The sequence below is a fragment of the Psittacula echo genome (genome assembly GCF_963264785.1).
Source record: "Psittacula echo genome assembly, chromosome: 2".
NCBI lineage: Eukaryota > Metazoa > Chordata > Aves > Psittaciformes > Psittacidae > Psittacula > Psittacula echo.
In genome coordinates this window covers 98,447,162-98,464,613 of record NC_137737.1, presented here as the reverse complement: position 1 = coordinate 98,464,613, position 17,452 = coordinate 98,447,162, and the positions used below count along the sequence as shown (strand labels likewise).

The following is a 17,452-nucleotide window of genomic DNA, read 5'->3' as shown; positions in this document are numbered from 1 at the left end:
TCCTGAATCAAGCATTCTGATCAATTACTGGTGCTACTAATTTTGCTTATCAGAAAGGTTATCATGCAGTGAAGACAAAGTTTCTTCTGTCTCTGGTGCCAAATGTCAGCATAGTCTCTTAATGGGTCCCCGTTTGAAGCATTTGAGGCAGCAGCAAGTCTGAAACCATTTTTAATGATGGTGCTGTGGGCTTCAATAGTGTGCGTTTCCTGGTGTTACAAATGAAGCATTTTCCTTTCATATTATCATGAGCAAATTTTATCCGTGGTCAGAATCTTCAGTGTTATTCTCAATTTGTGGCATTGACAGGCTTCCCTTCAATTTATTGTCAGAATCACTCTCACCTGTAGTTTGCTCTTTCAATTTTTGGATTCCTAGGGGCAGGGAGCAAAATCCCCTGGGTTTTTTCTGAGAGTGCTCATATGCAAGATTTCTGAGAATCACTTCCCTCAGAAGTATAATAACTGATATCTATAGGTGTTATAAGTCAAATCTGAACGGAGTCAGGCAATACTTTGCTGAATGGAAGAGAAAACAAATCTCATTTATCCTGCTGGGATGGACTACTGGGGTGGTGTTTTGTAATGGAACTTTTCTGAACAAGCTCATCTAGTTGTCATTGCGTGCTTCATTAACACAGTCAGAAGATCACCATTTATCCTTAAACATGCTTTAAATGCTTGGTCTTCAATAATATCCTTATTAAAACTTAATGAAATACAGCAGAGCAGGCATGTTTTAGGAACAGGGAGATTTACTTCTTGCATCTTTGGGTTCCTGGTCCCGGTTGCCCAGCAGCTGCAGCGAGCTTTCCCTACACCTCTTGCAACCTTGTCATGAATTTCAGTTGTAAGAGCATTGCCAATAAAAAGCAACCTTGGTTTCAATATCTGTGTGTTATGAAATGTACTCGTGAAGTAGAATCCTGAATTTAGAGCCACTGGGTGCTGTTTGTGAAGTTCAAAGCAGTGGTGCCCCTGTTTGTGCCCTTAAAAAAGTAATTCTAGAGTAAGTGAATAAAAACCAGAGAGAGCACTTTCTGTTCCCAGTTAACTTTATGTCTGAGGTTCCCTACTGAGTCAACTCTACTGAACATTCAGAAAAGGCAAAAAGGGAAAGATCCCTCCAGCTGAATGATTATAATTATTAGAAAATGTTTGCCAATACTGGAACTTCAAGCAGTATCTGCAAGATCTGATGACACAGGTGTCGTTTGCAAATTCACTTCTAGTTTTAAGGATTAATAATGGAAATAAGAACACTCTTAAAAATGGATGTAAAATACCCACAGTTATGTAGGTAATGTAATGGGGAGTGATTCAATACTGGAATGCTCTGCAGCTCCTGGGAAGTTGCATTATTTACTGTGCCACCCACCTTATTGATTAAGACAAAAGAAAAAGAAGAGAGTAACTGTCAATGTAGTACAAAATACAGATATTTTATCATAGCTATACATTGACAGTGCATTCCCTGTTAGCCACATACTCTCACATCAAACTAATTCAATTTACTGGCACAACCTGTATTAATATCTTGAAAGAACTGTTCAGAAAAATAAGATGCCGCTTCTCTAACACAGTAACAAGAATCTGTACGTGACTTGATATGTGCTCCATTTTAGGGTTTGTGCAAGATGATTATTACACCTCCAGTCGAGGTGAAGATACTTGAATGTGTGCTCTCCAGTGCCCCACCACAGCAGGCCTGACCATCTCTCCTGGTTGGTTCTGTGGCCCTGAACCACAGTGAAGGGTTGTTACTGTCTGCACTGCAACTCCCCAAGAGGCTGGAGAAGAGGATCCTGTGGGCTTTGGTAAGTGGAGCAAGCACATCTGGGTTGTACATTTGGATACCAGGTTTGATAATCCAGGTTTGTGATCATCCATGTATGTGACTTGAGATATGGTAGGATTCATATTCATGTAAATGCAATTGCATTACATGTTCTTCATGTCCCACTTGAGTTTGTTTTCTGATGAAAAATATGTGGTTAAGCAGTAATAGACACTTTTAATGATCTTATGTGATGGCAAAATCCAAATACACATGAAATCTGGAAATCACTGGTTGTTGTCACAGGATACCTAACGAGGCGCTATGCGTGAATTTAGAAGAAAACCTACAAAACCTACAAATTTCAGATTCGTATAGATATGAAAAGTATCTATAGTTGGATACTGCCTTAGAAAATCCAACTGTTCCCCAGCCTACAGGACGTGATGCTTAACCCCCACTAAAAAATTTGCAGCCGTACTGGTAGACTAAAATTAGCCTTTATGCTAATTGAGCATAATGCATAAGTGATGAATGCTGCTTATGCCAGTTTGTAGGAAGAGGGAGATGAAAGAGCACTGGGTAATTCTAAGCCACTTATTTAGGTAATTTTGTGTTAGTCCTTGAAATGGGCTCTGAATCCAAACTCTTACGTATAAGGAAATTCCTACTTGGCTTTGAATTTCTGTAGTTAGCACCATTTCAAAGCAGTATTCCAAACAGGAATGAAGACTCATCCTTTCAGTGAATATATAAGCTTATTTTTGCTAAACAAGAGGAAATCTATTCTGTACAGTTTGCCTAAAGCACTTGCAGGAAATCTGCCAGGTGCTCATATACAGAAATTGCTTCCTCTTGGGTTTCAAAGGTGCTTTGTACACAGGGCTTTGTGTTCCCGAGCATAGCTGATGCTGCTTTAGAGCCTCCCAGTGCCATTACCTGATGTCTTATCAGGAGGTGATATAGAGCACGTGCAATGTGAGGATATATTTTTTCCATGCTTATTCTAGCAGTAAAATACCCACTGTGAACATGCACTGCTAAACCAGAGCTGCATTATCCTGGTGTCATTGCTTCCATTCTCATTCACATACAAGCCAAGTACCAATTTGCTTTTCGTGATGGTGTTTGTTCCAGGCTGCCCACAACTTCCTGATCTGTTACAAAAAGCGATAGGAATGCTGATATCCTGCCCACATGCCAGTCTGATGGTGACATTGCAATTAATTAGCTAATTCAGCAGGCTTTTCTAATCACTTTAGAAAGGATGAACCACGCATCCTTGTAATGGCATCATTAATTTTTACTAATGTGGAAATTAAGACAGAAATTAAATTACTTGCTCAGTTATAGAGAATTGGTAGGGAGACGAAGAGTCCAGGAGATTCTGCCTTTCCGTGTTGTGCTGAGGTCTTTAATATAATCTTTGTCTAGAAACAGGTGATGAACAAAAAGAGAAAGAAATCCTAGCAGAAAGATGGGAATAAAAAACATTGGAGAAAGACTACAAATGACTGAGAAGTGAGAAAAGCAGGGTAGATGAGCAAACAGATGGCGTGATGAAGGAAACAATGGAGAACACTGGCCATCAAGACAGGTAAGTGCTAATTGATATCCAGAGACACATTCCTCCATCATTCTCTTACTCCTTAGTGCCTCAGTGATTATGGTTCACAAATTCCAAGGTGGGAGGAAAGAATTACAGGGAAAAAAAGAAGAATCAGAACAGTGGTGCAGGATAATAGTTCTATGATGGGTCCTGAGTGAGCGACTGGTGCCATCATACCATCTTAGTGTTTTTCTCCATGTCCAATTTATTCCATTGTTGTGACACTTGATAAATGGTTTCAGAAACAAAACCTGATGCTTTAAGTTACCTTTACTTTTCTGAAGCTTTTTTTTTGCCTAGCATTAGTCATTTTATTCAAATATTCTTCATGATTAGAGATTCTTTTTCTTTCTGCTTGGACATAATCTTTGATGCATATTCAGAATTGTCCTCTGTGCTGGTTTATCAAATTGGTATCAGTGACATGGATTAAACCTTGTTGAAGTGATCCCACCATAGAAACCCAGTGCAAGGTTTTGGTTTTTGGGGGCTGTTTTTTAATTTGTTTTGCCAATGATCACTCCAGCAAAAAGGAGATTTTGGCTAGCAAGTATTTCACAGTAGTTTCTAGGGTTGCTTCTGCTACCAACAAACTTCACAGCCTTGAAGGACTTTACATGGCCAAGATAGGGAAGGCATCAGAGATCAGTATTGACAATGACAAATGTCTACTGGTAAGACTGGATTTGGTGGGGATGCGTCTGTTGGTGCGGCTACAGCAAAAGAACATAATATTGTGGGTATGGCTATTGGTAAGAAAGCAGAATCTTGTAGAAATTTCAACAAGAACTGTTGCCTAGTATTTTTGTATAGTGAAGAAGCTCACAGAGTGAGCAAGATGATCATTATTTGGAGAACTATAAATACCAAGGATACACTATGGCTTTACAGCTGCTGACCAGAAATAAAGAGGAGAAGAATGTTACTACATCCTTAATTTCTTGAGATGCACATTTCTTCTCTGTGGTTGCACAAAAAACCATTTCGTGAAGGGACTGGCCTGATTCTGTTTCCTTTCCATCCTTAATAGGTAAAAAAATTACAGGCTAAACTCTTGTTACAGTGTGTTGCCTACATCAGCACAACTTACTTAAGTGGTCAGTGTAATAGTAAGGAGAGTTTACTATTATGAAAGTTAGACATGGCATGGTTTAATAGCTTATTTCTTTGAAACGAATACTCAAAGGTAAAATTATTATTTCAAATAATGTAGCCAGTGTAAAAGTGGGGGGGAGATGAACCAAGGTGATGGCAAAAGGTGAAACAGAGCTAAGGCTCATCTTAGGTCTGCAGCAGTAATTCAGTGTTTTACCAACACTTTTTAAATTGCTCTGTAAGAAGTTCAGTAAAAGCACCTGAAAATGGCAGCAGATACTGTTTTTGTGTGGCTGAGAAATGAAACCAAGTGATTTTAGAGTGAACTGAGTAACTGAACATGTCTGTTCAAGTGGAGACCATTTTGGGAACAAAGTGAAAGCTGTTGCACCAGTACACAAACCGAAATACAACAACGCTTGCTAATGGAACATGATGATGGAGGTACAAAAGCAAGAGAGGGGGGAGAGCTATTCACAGTTGCCTCAATTTTCTCTTGGGCAGTGTTTGCCATTGTTCTGCAGATGGTTTGAGATTGCACGAAGTCATTGATTTTGGCATTGTAGGATGGAAAGTGCTAAGGATAATGCATTTCATTTGAAAGATGAATTTACCCCATTATAACAGATTTTAATATGAAGCAATTTCTGATTTATAAACTTGGTTCATCTGCAGAGAAGTAAACATGATGAGAAAAATTTAATGTTAGGTAGGAAAAACCCTCATGCTCCATGTTGAATACATCCATTTGATCTTCTGCATGTGAGTTCTGGGATTCCTGCCTGCACCTCCCACTTGTTTAAACAAACACGCCTGGGTCTATCACAGTAAAATTAAATCCAGACCTCATCTTCAACCAGACTGTGGTGCTGTGCCCTTGAAAGAAACCAGGAATCACTGCAGAACAGCCAAGACCCATTCGCACCAGAAGACCTCAAAGCTGCCACCAATGCTTCTTCCACAGCTATGACTCACCCCTGCCCTGCTACGCTGGGGCCCAGGCAAAGCGTAGAAGCAAGTCTGGACCCTCCTCAAGCACTCGGAAGAATCCTTGGAGCTCTTCTTCAGAGCAGCACACAATTACCTCCCTCTTAAGCACAGTATTATTATTACTGTATCATACTGGTAGATAGAAGGATCTAGAAACAGTCTAGCAAAGACTGAACTGGAAGATACTGTTAGAAGTGTAATGAAAAGGGGAAATATTTTGCTTAGACTGGTTAGAATGATCTCTGAATTACTTCAGTTGATTAGTCAGTTGATTATTTTAGCCTGAACACTGGCAGTTCTAATACCCAAATTCATTTCTAGGTCATCTGTCATTCATTACTACCTGCCTCAAAAGAGAGAGGCCAGATTCAGTTCCCATTATCACAAAGCAAGAACATTGGATTTAGCAGCTTCAGTTCTTTAGAACCTAGTTCTTTCCTTATGGAAGGCAAGATTTAGCTTTCTTCACTTCTGCCCAACACACTGTTTTAACTCAATCTTTGTAGAAGGACATACAGCCCCTTTTAGTCACCTGCAAAGTTTGTTGCCGCTTCTGTTAATGGATTAAAAAAAACGTAAAACAAATTAAATCATTAGTACACCAGTTTTGTGATGTAAACAGTTTAATGAATACATGAAGCACATATAAAGCAAAAGATTTAAACAAAATTATTGTTACAACCACCATAAATTCTACAAAAATCTTTTTACAAGCATTTGCTTGCACAGCAGGTTTTACAGAACAGTAGATCTTGAGCACTGCCACTCCCTGAAACTAAGACTTGGAAATAAGTATCACAGTTATTTACTTAGATCGCATCATACACTAGTCAGACTAGCACTGATTTAACTACGCTGCGGTCTCCATGGTGCTGTAGTAGACATGAGAGCTCCACAAGAAATGTTAATAGAGTGGGAGTGCAAAAAGATAAAATATGCCTGGATATTCTGATGAATGTGTCTGCCCATGTCATTATTTAAAACCATGGTTCTAAACTCTTTGCCTGTGCATGTTTATCTCAGTCTTTTTTGTGGATCCCTGTTACAACAACTGCTTTACTCTGGGGCAGGTTTGGAATTGCCATTTCCCAGATGCTGATCCTAAACCTTGGTTCTGCTCAACTCAAGAAGAACATCAGCCCAGTACCCCTTGTACCTTCTATCTGTTTTTAGAGAGGGGGAGCCCCATGTCTGCCTTGTGTATTCCTTGCCCCAGCACACATATAGGGCTAGGGTTGGAAACAACCTTAAGATCATCTAGTTCTAACATACCTGCCACGGGCAGGGACACCCTCCACTAGACCAGGTTGCTCGAAGCCCCATCCAACTTGGCCTTGAACACTGCTATGGATGGGGCATTCACCACTTTGGGCAACCTGTTCCAGTGCCTCACCACCATCACAGTGAAGAACTTCTTCCTTTTATCTAACCTCATCTCCCCTGTTTAAGGTTGAACCCATTACCCCTTGTCCTATCGCTACAGTCCCTGATGAAGATGTATGTATCAGGAAGGAAACATGGGAGCAAGTCTTCATACAGGCAACAGGAGAACATTACAAGATTGCATACAAAACCAAAGCAAAATGTAAAAGAAAAAATGATTTAATTTTTCAGCTAAGTCCGGCCTGAGCCTCTGTTTTACTGTCGCAATATTTTGGTTTGTTGCAAGGGGGCCACAAATGGAGTTTAAAGTTTAGTATGTTAATGCATAATGTTAAACCAGGACAGAGTTCTTGTTTCACAATCCAAACTTTAGTAGGAAAAAACAAGAAATAAATCATAAACAATTCCAAAAGCATAAACAACTGTGTCAAAGAACCAAACCAGCGCTCTGTACATACTCAAGTTGAATACAGGCTAATATTGAAGAGGCACAAGAAGGATTCAATCATTTTAACAAAGTTGCTTATATGCTTTACAAACGTTTAGATAAATACTCTGTAAAGATTAGAAAGGCAATAATTTATAGTTACATGACTGTCTCGCTTGCTGAGATGTCTGCACCGCGGTTTCTGTCACCTGTTTAAATTCTTTAATACAAATAAATTTAGGCTGTGCACAACAGAAGTTTGGTTTGGAATATTCTACCTTAAAAAACTTTCTTACAAGTACAAAATTCAAGCTGGTTTTGATTGAGTTTGCTATCTAAAATCTTGGTGGGGTTGGGGGAACAATGGTGAATGTATCTGCTGCCCCTTAAAGGAGAAGGAGTATTTCTGTACAGTTCATTTTTTCTATTTTTATTTGCTCCCATGCACTCAACTTCAGAATTCCAGGGTAAGGGAGAACCTGCTCCACGGGAGAAAAGGAGGCCATGAAACAGTCCCTGCTTTGTTCCTACCCCACCTTTCCATACACAACAGGGAGTATTATTCATTAATGTGCTTTTCAGCTATGGATGCAAGATGAAAATGCCTCCACAAAGAATTTATAATGTGTTTTGCTTGAATGTCAGCCCTAAATCTGTACAAAGAGCAAGTGTTGTCTTTGCATTCCAGTGCTTGCTGGTGTGGGTAGTTGAGCTACACGCTCCCACTGGGGCATGGGCTGGCTGGAAAAGGGAGATTGCAAGACAGGCAGCTGCAGAATTGCTTTGAAAAGCTTCAAAAATTAATCAGAAACAAGTGCAAGCAAATAAACAGTGCAGCTCTATCAACTTTTCAATTTCAAGCCTTTGAAATTCATCCTTTAAGGTGCTTTTCATGGTATCTTATTTACCAAAGTTCATGTTTACCTAGTGGAGTTTGGAAAGCTGCCAAGGGACGATTCTATTTCAGCTCATCCAAGCACACCTTCATCATTTGTCAGTGCTCTGACACTACAAAATTCAGCAAGTGGCAACTACTTAAGCTTTAAGCACAAATAAAGACTATAAGCCATCCACATTTCCTCTGTGTACACACACGCATAAATAAATGACACCATGAGCCTTCCTTGATACAAGAAACCAAAAGGCATTGATTCAAAGGCTGAATAAATAAGCATCGAAACAACCGTCCATGCCCCTTGCTCAATATTTTCTGCACTGAAACCTCCTACAACTGAGCTTTCTTGGGCATGGTTTTATCAATATTATCATTGTGTGAATAGTGCCAGAGATGCTTTGGCACTGGAAGTCTGAATGGGACTGACTTTTGCCAAGATAACAGAACTCTGTGCTTCCAGCTGAGATCTGCAAGTCAGGACTTTAACACTGCATGCAGCTGTCCCTAAAAAATTCCCCAACATTATAAATACTTCTGCTAGGCACAAAATGTTGGAACTGTCCATAATTCTGTACTGTTTTGCAGACATTTAACTGCTTCAAAACAGCAGTTTACTGAAGAGTAACAGAGATACGAGACATGATATCCTGTGCTCCCATCCATAACTACATAGAGGTCTGTAGAGAATCACAGCAATTGTGTTCACGCCAAAGGATAAAATACAGAATCTGTACAACTTGCAGCTGTTTCCTAGTCCTCACTACTAAAAAAGGGAGTTGGTTGGTTTGTTTTATTGCTAAGCAAGCGTGTACATACCTCTGTATAGTCTGTATGCAGAACCTAAGTTTTTGGTATTGTTCCCCTTTTGTTCTACATTGCACGTACCATTTTTCATCGAGTAACACGGCATACGAATAAAAGAGCAAGAGTTGAGCTAGCCAATCGGGTTTCAGAAAAAAGCAGAGTTGGGAACAGTCTCTGGTATTTGTAGTACAGTAAGAAAAGTGGTTTTCTTCCTTCTCACAGCAACTGCTTGCTGCACGTATGAACGTTACATACCTACAGAAACAACTGCGCCCAACTGCTAAATCTTTGTCGTGAGTTTGTAAATGTGAGGAAACAAAAAGACCGAAACACACATCTTGCTTAGTGCTGGCTACCACATGTGAGAAGCATCTGGTTTTAAGTTTCTAGAGTATTTTTGATCCAGTGGTCTATACATTACACCAACTCTTTGGGGAAGGGCTGTTATACATGGTGCTTCCAAGTGCAGAGCTGTGAAGTAACACTGACAGCCTGCAGCTGTTGTATGATCACAAGTCAGTTTTAAACCATGGAGTAGTATGTACCATGTCCCCGTGCAACACTCTGAGACAGCCAGTGTGGGAAAGCTGCATGTGGTTGCCCATCCCAGCAAGTATCACAGGTTACAACTATTGAGCAGACAGCAAAGGTTGTCAAAGGTGACTGAAAAAATTAGGCCCAGCCAGCAGCTATGAGCATTGCTTTTTGCAACACACAACTTGAGCAACTGCATCAAACAATATATTCATCTAAAATAAAGGTTTTACAGCCCTACAGTAGCTCCATTCAAATGCTTACGTAGTGTGTGAGCACACAAAAGCCAGACTTCACTTACTTACATGGCAAAGACTGCAGTGAAAATATCTTAAAACTTTGCCACTCAAACAACAGTGAACTAACACAACATCTGCATAATGGATCAGAGGAGGCACATAATCCTGGAAATGGGAAGAATTCAGGAATTAGCCTTTCATCAATTCCCAATGAAGAAATGGTTTGTTGCACAATTTCTAATCTGAAATGCTTGCAATATAAATCTTCCCTTCTCACCACAACAGAGCTGAACAGCTGCTTAATAGTCCAGCAGCACAGCTGGACTGTTTTGTACACCTGGGATTCAGGATAGTTACCTGCCAAGACACCTCCTCAGCAATGCTATCATCTGACCTTAAAACATGATCTTGAGCAAGCAGGCTGAGAATCTGGCCACAGTTCTTGTTGGTTTTCTAACATCTATTTCCAAGTCTGTTCCTCAGTTAGTGCCAAGCTATCTAGAGATTGTCTAGTTGCATTTAGTGCTCTCACCCAGCAAATATATAAGAACAACACACAAAAGCAGATTGAAGTTTCTCTAAATGGCACAGCATACAAATGCACACAAAATTGTGTTATTAAAATTGTTATTAAAATGCCCCTCAGTAATGTTTCTAGAGCCACCTGGATTTCTAATACTCCTTGTTCTACACAGAATAGCTTCTCTTGTTTCCCAGATCTATGCTTTTTTGTTGTTGTTTTCAGTGTAAAGCCAAGCATTACATTACACATCAGCAAGTATCATCTTGCTGGCTAAATCAACTCTTGCATTATAGCAGTTACACCTTCCTATAGTCCCACCCTTCCTGTTTAACTGTACTTTATTTTGCTGTAGCTGTGAGTTCTCTATTCCTCAGAGCTCACCTTGCCCGAGCCCCGCCGGGGAACGTGTCTTTCACCTCCAAAGAATCTGCCCAGCGAGTCAAGTAGACCCGAGTCTCTGTGCCTTGGAGATCCATGTCTAGCATGGTCTGTAAAGCTCGCAGATGCCATTTTTGATCCGTGTCGGAAAGAGGAGCGTTTTTGTGAAGCCATCAAATCCGAATTCTCTGAAGCTGCTGCACTGTCCTCTTGGATGGTCTGTAGCTCGTCTGACTCTGAGGGCCGATCTTTGAAGGTGTTGTCTTCTCTTCCTGGGGCATCTCGGGAAAAGAGGCGGATCAAATGGGGGCGACCAGTCGTGTCAGCTGGGTTGGCCTCAGGCCAGGCATTCTTCGGGTCTGCTGTGCCTTTGGAGTCTGTCACCGCTGGGCTCTTCGTGGAGGTCCCATTGTTCTGGTTCACATCTGCCTCTCCTGCAAACAACAAGAATGAGATATGAATACAGGCCTGTGAAAAACAGCCCTGGAACAATGCTGCTTTCTTTGCCTTGCCTTGAGATGCTCATTTCATACAAAACCCATAATATGTGCGGTTGTAATGAAACTATGTTCTCCACCAGCCTTTTAGAACATTAAGCTATCTTGGAACTGAAACCGGGATGATGTTCTCATGCAAAATCTGCAGTACTTCTAGGTGGGTGTTTTTTTATAATGAAATGCATCCTGTTAAATAGATTAATAGGTTATTCAAAGCACAGCTGAAACCGACTTTATTTATGTGGAAAGCTCACTGAGGAGGAGGCCTCCAATGAATAAGAATTCCCGTACTTTCCTTTGAGGGTTGCACCTCTAAAAGGTGCTGTTTTCCTCCAAACAGGAAACAATAAAATTTCAAGTGACATTGATGGTCTGTGCCTTCTCAAGTGCACATTCCTTCTCCATGATGTCAAAGCTTTTGTATCTGAAGGTTTTTTCCCCATTTAGAATCCCTCCCTGTAACTTCAATACTGATGACACAAGCGTAATGAAGTTTTTTCCTCTGTTTAAATTGTCCTCGCTTCAGAAAGGCAGAGAATATGAAACTGCAATTTCTGCTTGGCCTCCCATGACAGGTTTTCTCCATGTATGACCCTGGCACTCAGCACACAGTGTTCTCATGCTGATGCTGAAGGCCTAGAGCAAAACTGTCCAATTTGCATTCCGTGCTCTTGAGAAGTGACAGAAACATTCGGCAGAAACTGATGAGCTTTTGGCCAAGGAAGTGCCGGGGAGAGACCCCTGTGGTGTAAGTGAAATGCCTGCTGCCTTCTCCACAGCCGTGTTCTGATGCACGCAGTAAAATATCTAAAAAGAATCAGCTGCAGCACACTTAACCCTTAACCTGTAGTAGCTGCTTCTATCAGTGACAGAAAGATTGACGGAGGGTTTTATAGCCTACGCCTATTCCTACAGGGACCTATGCCCACTGAGGAGTATGTCTGATCTCCAAGGAACACCAACAGAAAATTAAGTAGGTCACTGCTTGAAAAGCAACCTTCACAGCAGACACCTCCCACACGCTCACTCTGTCAAAAGGGCTTTTGGGCTTAACAGGGCTCAACAGTTAATAAAGAAGTTACAGTTAGTCAGATGTTACCTTTAGGGTCTTCTAATTACCTCAGTCCATCCCCATTTGATTTGGTCCTTGTTGCCATGGGAGGGTCAGGATCTGGCAGATACTGTTAGGTTTTCAAAGTGCTCTGGCCTCAAGTACTTTGCTGATTCACCAGAGCAATTTTAGACTTGACACAGTCATTCCATAGCATTTCACCCACCCACAGGGCACTAAAGAAACCTTTTCTCAGGCTGAGAATAATTCTGAAATAACTTCATGGATAACAACACAAGACAGTAATGCTGGAGATTCCGGTACTTACAATTAGGTTACAATTAGTTGTGATCACTCTGCTACAGGTTTTCATACACAAATGTAACGCGCAGTTTTACTATGTAACTTTTTGTGTCTTCTGTGAAAACTACCTAGAAAATGTTGGGGAACTTCAAGAAAATTTTCTTTGGTTAAAATATCTTAAAAGTATTTATCAGGAATATAATTTTTTAAGCAATGCTAATTATCACTGAAGACTTCATCAGTGAGGGGGAAAGGAACGTATTTGCTGGCAACTTCGGGATTTGGGTTTTCCTGAAAAGATACTTTCAAACCTATTAGAAACTACTGAAAGTCCCCAAATGATTTTCTTCACTGAATGAAAGAGAAAGCAGCTAACATGGATACATGACACATCCTAAAACCACAAAACATTTTAAATAGCTCTAAGCCTAGATTCTATACCATAATACAAATCCATTCAAGGGCAGAAAAAGAAAAGCAAACAAAAGAGCTATTGTATTTAATTAAATGCATTAACAAAACACCAGAGCATCTGCATACTGATATTTTTTACAACAGTTGTTCTTTGTGTAACTGAATACGGGTATTGGTAAGCAACAAAGAAGGGTATTTGTGCCACAAAAGTAGCTTCTCCCAATGCATAACGCAGTGAGCTATAAAGTATAAATCTTTCTGTATCCCTCATTTCAGTAGTGAAAGCACACATTTAAGTTTTCCTATAGATTTTCTGCCTAAGTCTTCACCAATATTTAAAAATGTGTAACAGAAGTATTGTTAATGTTTGAGCTAACTAATCAAAGTCTTCAAATGCATTTGGAAAGACAGATCACTTTAATGATGTCTTAAGGATATGCAGAATTCATGTGGCATGTAAACATATGCTTATTTATTCATTTAAAACCAAGGGTTTTTATATATATATATATATATATATATATATACACACACACACACACACAGACTTCTTTACTGTGTGGGTGGTGAGGCACTGGCACAGGTTGCCCAGAGGAGTTGTGGCTACCCCATCCCTGGCAGTGTTCAAGGCCAGACTGGATGGGGCTTTGAGCAACCTGGTCTAGTGAAAAGTGTCCCTGCCCATGGCAGGTGGTTAGAACTGGATGATCTTTAATGTCCCTTCCAACTCAAGCCATTCTGTGATTCTCTGATTCTTCTACTAAAACTCGTTATAAATGCTGTGCATATGATACTGATACTCTTATTTTTTGTTCCTCCCTGCAAGATGAAGCTCTCGTTAAAACAGAGTGCCTTTCCTGTGCCCTATCAGTTGTACAAGAGAAAGCTGCCCAGGGAGAAAGAAGTCTTCAGGATACAAATCATTGTGAAATGTGTTAAAGACCAAGTACAGCAGAATGCACTGCCACAGGCATCACCAGAAGGCTATTAAAGTGTCAACTATTTATATTTCATTGAATCAAGTCGTTGACAGCTGTGCAAGTGAAAGCACGAGAAAAGCACATCCTCGCATTAGCCCAAAAGCAGCAGGAGGGAGCCAGATGCCAGGCAAGGACTTGACGCTCCAGGAGCAGCCAAGGAGCACCCTGGAAAGCATTGCCACCTTTCTACCGTGCCTTGCTCTATGCAGCTCTGGAGCCTGCTGCTGGCATGATTTTCCCTGTTACATGTTGGTCAGAGTGAACAAAGCCGTTTGTTCCTTGTACACACAGTGACTCCCAAAATGAAGGAATACAGATGGACCAAAAATTCGGAACAATCTGTTAATGGAACAAAATTGAAATTCCAAAGGTGCTTTCAATGAAACAATATTAAATTCAACCCCCCCACTGCCTCCTAACATGAGTTAGGCCACACGCAAGTATTTTCAAACCCACTGTGTTGTAATGCTTGTTTGACATTAACAGTTTAGCCCATTTCTTGAGAATCAAACTAACACTTTTGCATAAGCCTCTAACCAGGTGGGGCCTCTCAGCCCTGTGGTTCACCTACAGTCAAGAATGTGAAAACCTGTTCTATGCAAAGAACAATCTCTGATGTATTGTACAAATACCCTTCTCAAGGGTCACTTGATAGAGCTGCTCTATGATAGTCCCTTCTTGTGTATATAAAGAAGTCTATAGCCTTATTCCATACAGACAATAACCTGGAAAGAGGTTGTTAAGCAAACAGTTTTAATGTGTTAAGTTTAAAAAAAGAATTACAAGTTTTTCATCTCCTCCCACTCCTTCTTTCCAGTCATGCTTTCTTGCAAATACTTGTAATTCCTCTCACATTCTTACTGCTACTCCCTCTGCAAATGCTGTAAAGTAAATGAGTAAAATGAAGCTGATAAAAGCTGAACCATATTCCCCTCCTTTGGCTTCCCAAGAGAGACTTAGTTCAACAGCCACAGCATATTGCAAATATTGATTGCAATAATACATGATGGCAGCTGAAGTATTTGTAAGAAATCTTAAAGATTAAGTATTATTTACTCATTACAAACACCAGAAAGTCCATTAATCACATTTATAACACCAAATATTTAATATATTTTATCATAACTACACATTTCTGTAACTGATTACTAACTTCCTTTTTCCTGGCCTTCTTTTCTCAGGGTATGAAGATGAAAATCATCTCACTAAAGCTAAAGTGAAAAGTTAATTCAAAGGTCCCTAAAGCCAAGTCATGTATATTCATAAAGCAGTGCTCTTCAGTATATGAAATAAAATGCGTATTCGTCCTTGGCTACGTTTTTTGTCCTACCTCTTCTGTAAGACAACAACTGGGTAGTTAAATACAATGCAGTACAGTTCTTAATTCTGAGTCAACGATATTTCAGTGTATTTACTGCAATGTTGGTAATAAAATATGAAGTAAAACATCTGGAATTTTGTCCTGACTTACTTGTTTTTTGTCACTCGAACAACAAAAGGTTACACCTAAAAATTTCTCAGCTTTGCAACACCTAAGATTTCAAGATCTTCTGTAAGCCATAGCAGAAAGGCAGATGTGTAATGTATTAGTAATAGTCTGCCTTGCATTATTTAAGAGGCTGAAAACCACTGTTCTGGAACACATGGCTTTCAGTAACATTTGTGGTAATATCAGGACATTTGAAAGAATGAAAAAGACAGAAAAAGCATGTCCATCATCATTACATACAAGCTGCATTTGAGGATGTCTGGGTTCCAACTGTGTGATAACTGCTTCCCAACATTTTGATTTCCTTTTTTATGCAGTTAAGTTCTCTAGAAAAAGGACCTTAAGGAACTGTTTTGTAGGAAGCATTCAAAAACAGAAGTGCTAAAAAAACATGTAGATGAGGCTTTTAGTGACATGGCATAGTGGTGGACTTGGCAGTTCTGGGATAACAGTTGGACCTGACGATCTTAGAGGCCTTTTCCAACCAAGTTGATTCTATAAGTCTATGAAGTATACCATAAAGCACTGTTGGGAGCCATAATTCAATTGTCTTTGGATGCTGTCATGAAGTCACTCTCATAATTTTTCCTGCACTATCACACCTTGCTTCCAACAAACGTTCTTGAGTAGATGGGGACAATGGAGCTTTGTATGTGCACGTAGATGGGGATTCTGAACACGCAGCAGTAATACACACTGTGATCTCTTACAGGAGCCAGGATCAAATGAAAATCAGGCTAATTTTACACTTTATTTCCTTGGAAAAAAGATCTCACTATTTGGTGCTCAGCTGTATGGAGTATCAAAGAAGAGTGTGGCAAAACCTGTTCATCCAGCAGAACAGTGCAGGTCATGTGTCAGAAGCAGCAAGGCCAGTCCAGCCTCCCAGCCACAGCGCTACTGCTGCATGGCTCAACATGCAGCAGAAGCACCAACTGATCACAATGAAAGGAGAAGAGGGGGTGAGAATGGGTGCAAACCAGTGAACTGACATGGAGAAATGTTCAGTAAACAAGACTAAAGATCTTTTGGTCATTTGCTGAGTGGCTTTAGAAAGTACAGGGGTTACCAACCAAAATGCTTGAGGTGGTTTCCACTCTCTCCCTGGGGCACCAGTGAGAGGGTATGCCCCAGCTCCTGGTTTGGACTTTTACTGCAGCACAGCTTGCAGTAGAAAGGCGTGTCTACAGCCATTAGGCTTTGCTACAGAAATATCTGGGGAGAAGAAGGAAAGAACCGTATTTGCATTGTTAAACCTGAACTGCAAAGCTTGATTTTATTACCTCACTATGCTAAGATGCTGCAGACAAAAAATGGCTCTCAGCCTAACTTCAGTAATCTGGTTAGAAGGCAGTATGCCATCAGACATTTCACTTCACAAATCTAATTACTGAGTTTGTCTGATGCTTGTCAAACTGTTGGAAATCAATTTTGAACAAATATTTCTGTTTGCAATGGATAGCATGCAGCGTAATTGTGAAACAAACAGCTGGTCATAGCTCTGAACACAGCTAGAACTATCTGCTGGTACACTTAGCCTTTACCCAAACATTTTTCCCATTTGCTAGCAGAATGAATGCAGAGAGAAAGGCCACTGTGTCTCATAACACAGATTCACGTGCATTTTTAACACTCCTACTGCAGTTATCAGAGATCACTTCCGTTACAGCTCACTCTCCTCTCTCTCTCTTTACCAGAGCTCATCACTTTCAGGGGAAAAAGTCCACCCAAACACAGATTTTTTTTCATGCTTTCAGAGTAACTGAAGGAAAAATATTTTTCTGCACAAGAAATTAATTTTTTCCTATAGGTTAATCAAGCTGTAGACCAAACCTGCACAAAAATGAGAAGCTATCTGCTAAGCATAACATCCACTCCTTTGACTCTCCCTCCCTCACTGCATACGTTCGACATTATGGAGCATATAAGGCTCTAACCAGAAAAGAATGAAATGTTGTGAGGGTGCTTCCATTCCATTGATGAGCTCACTGCACTTCTACTCTGAGCTGAAGCAGTAAGAATATGATTTTCTTTAAAATAGATCTTAATACTAAATATTGGAAAA

General features: G+C 40.2%; 1 protein-coding gene across 1 annotated transcript in view; it reads right to left on the bottom strand.

The window, feature by feature from the left end:
• The window catches only part of MBP (myelin basic protein), a gene marked incomplete at its 3' end in the record, with an annotated part of 85,470 nt that overhangs the window by 5,877 nt on the left and 62,141 nt on the right, over nucleotides 1-17,452 (bottom strand). The window contains exon 3 of the mRNA XM_080611510.1: nucleotides 10,657-11,087. Within this exon, the coding sequence (XP_080467636.1) occupies nucleotides 10,657-11,087 (431 nt within the window). The remainder of the gene's footprint in view (nucleotides 1-10,656; nucleotides 11,088-17,452) is intronic.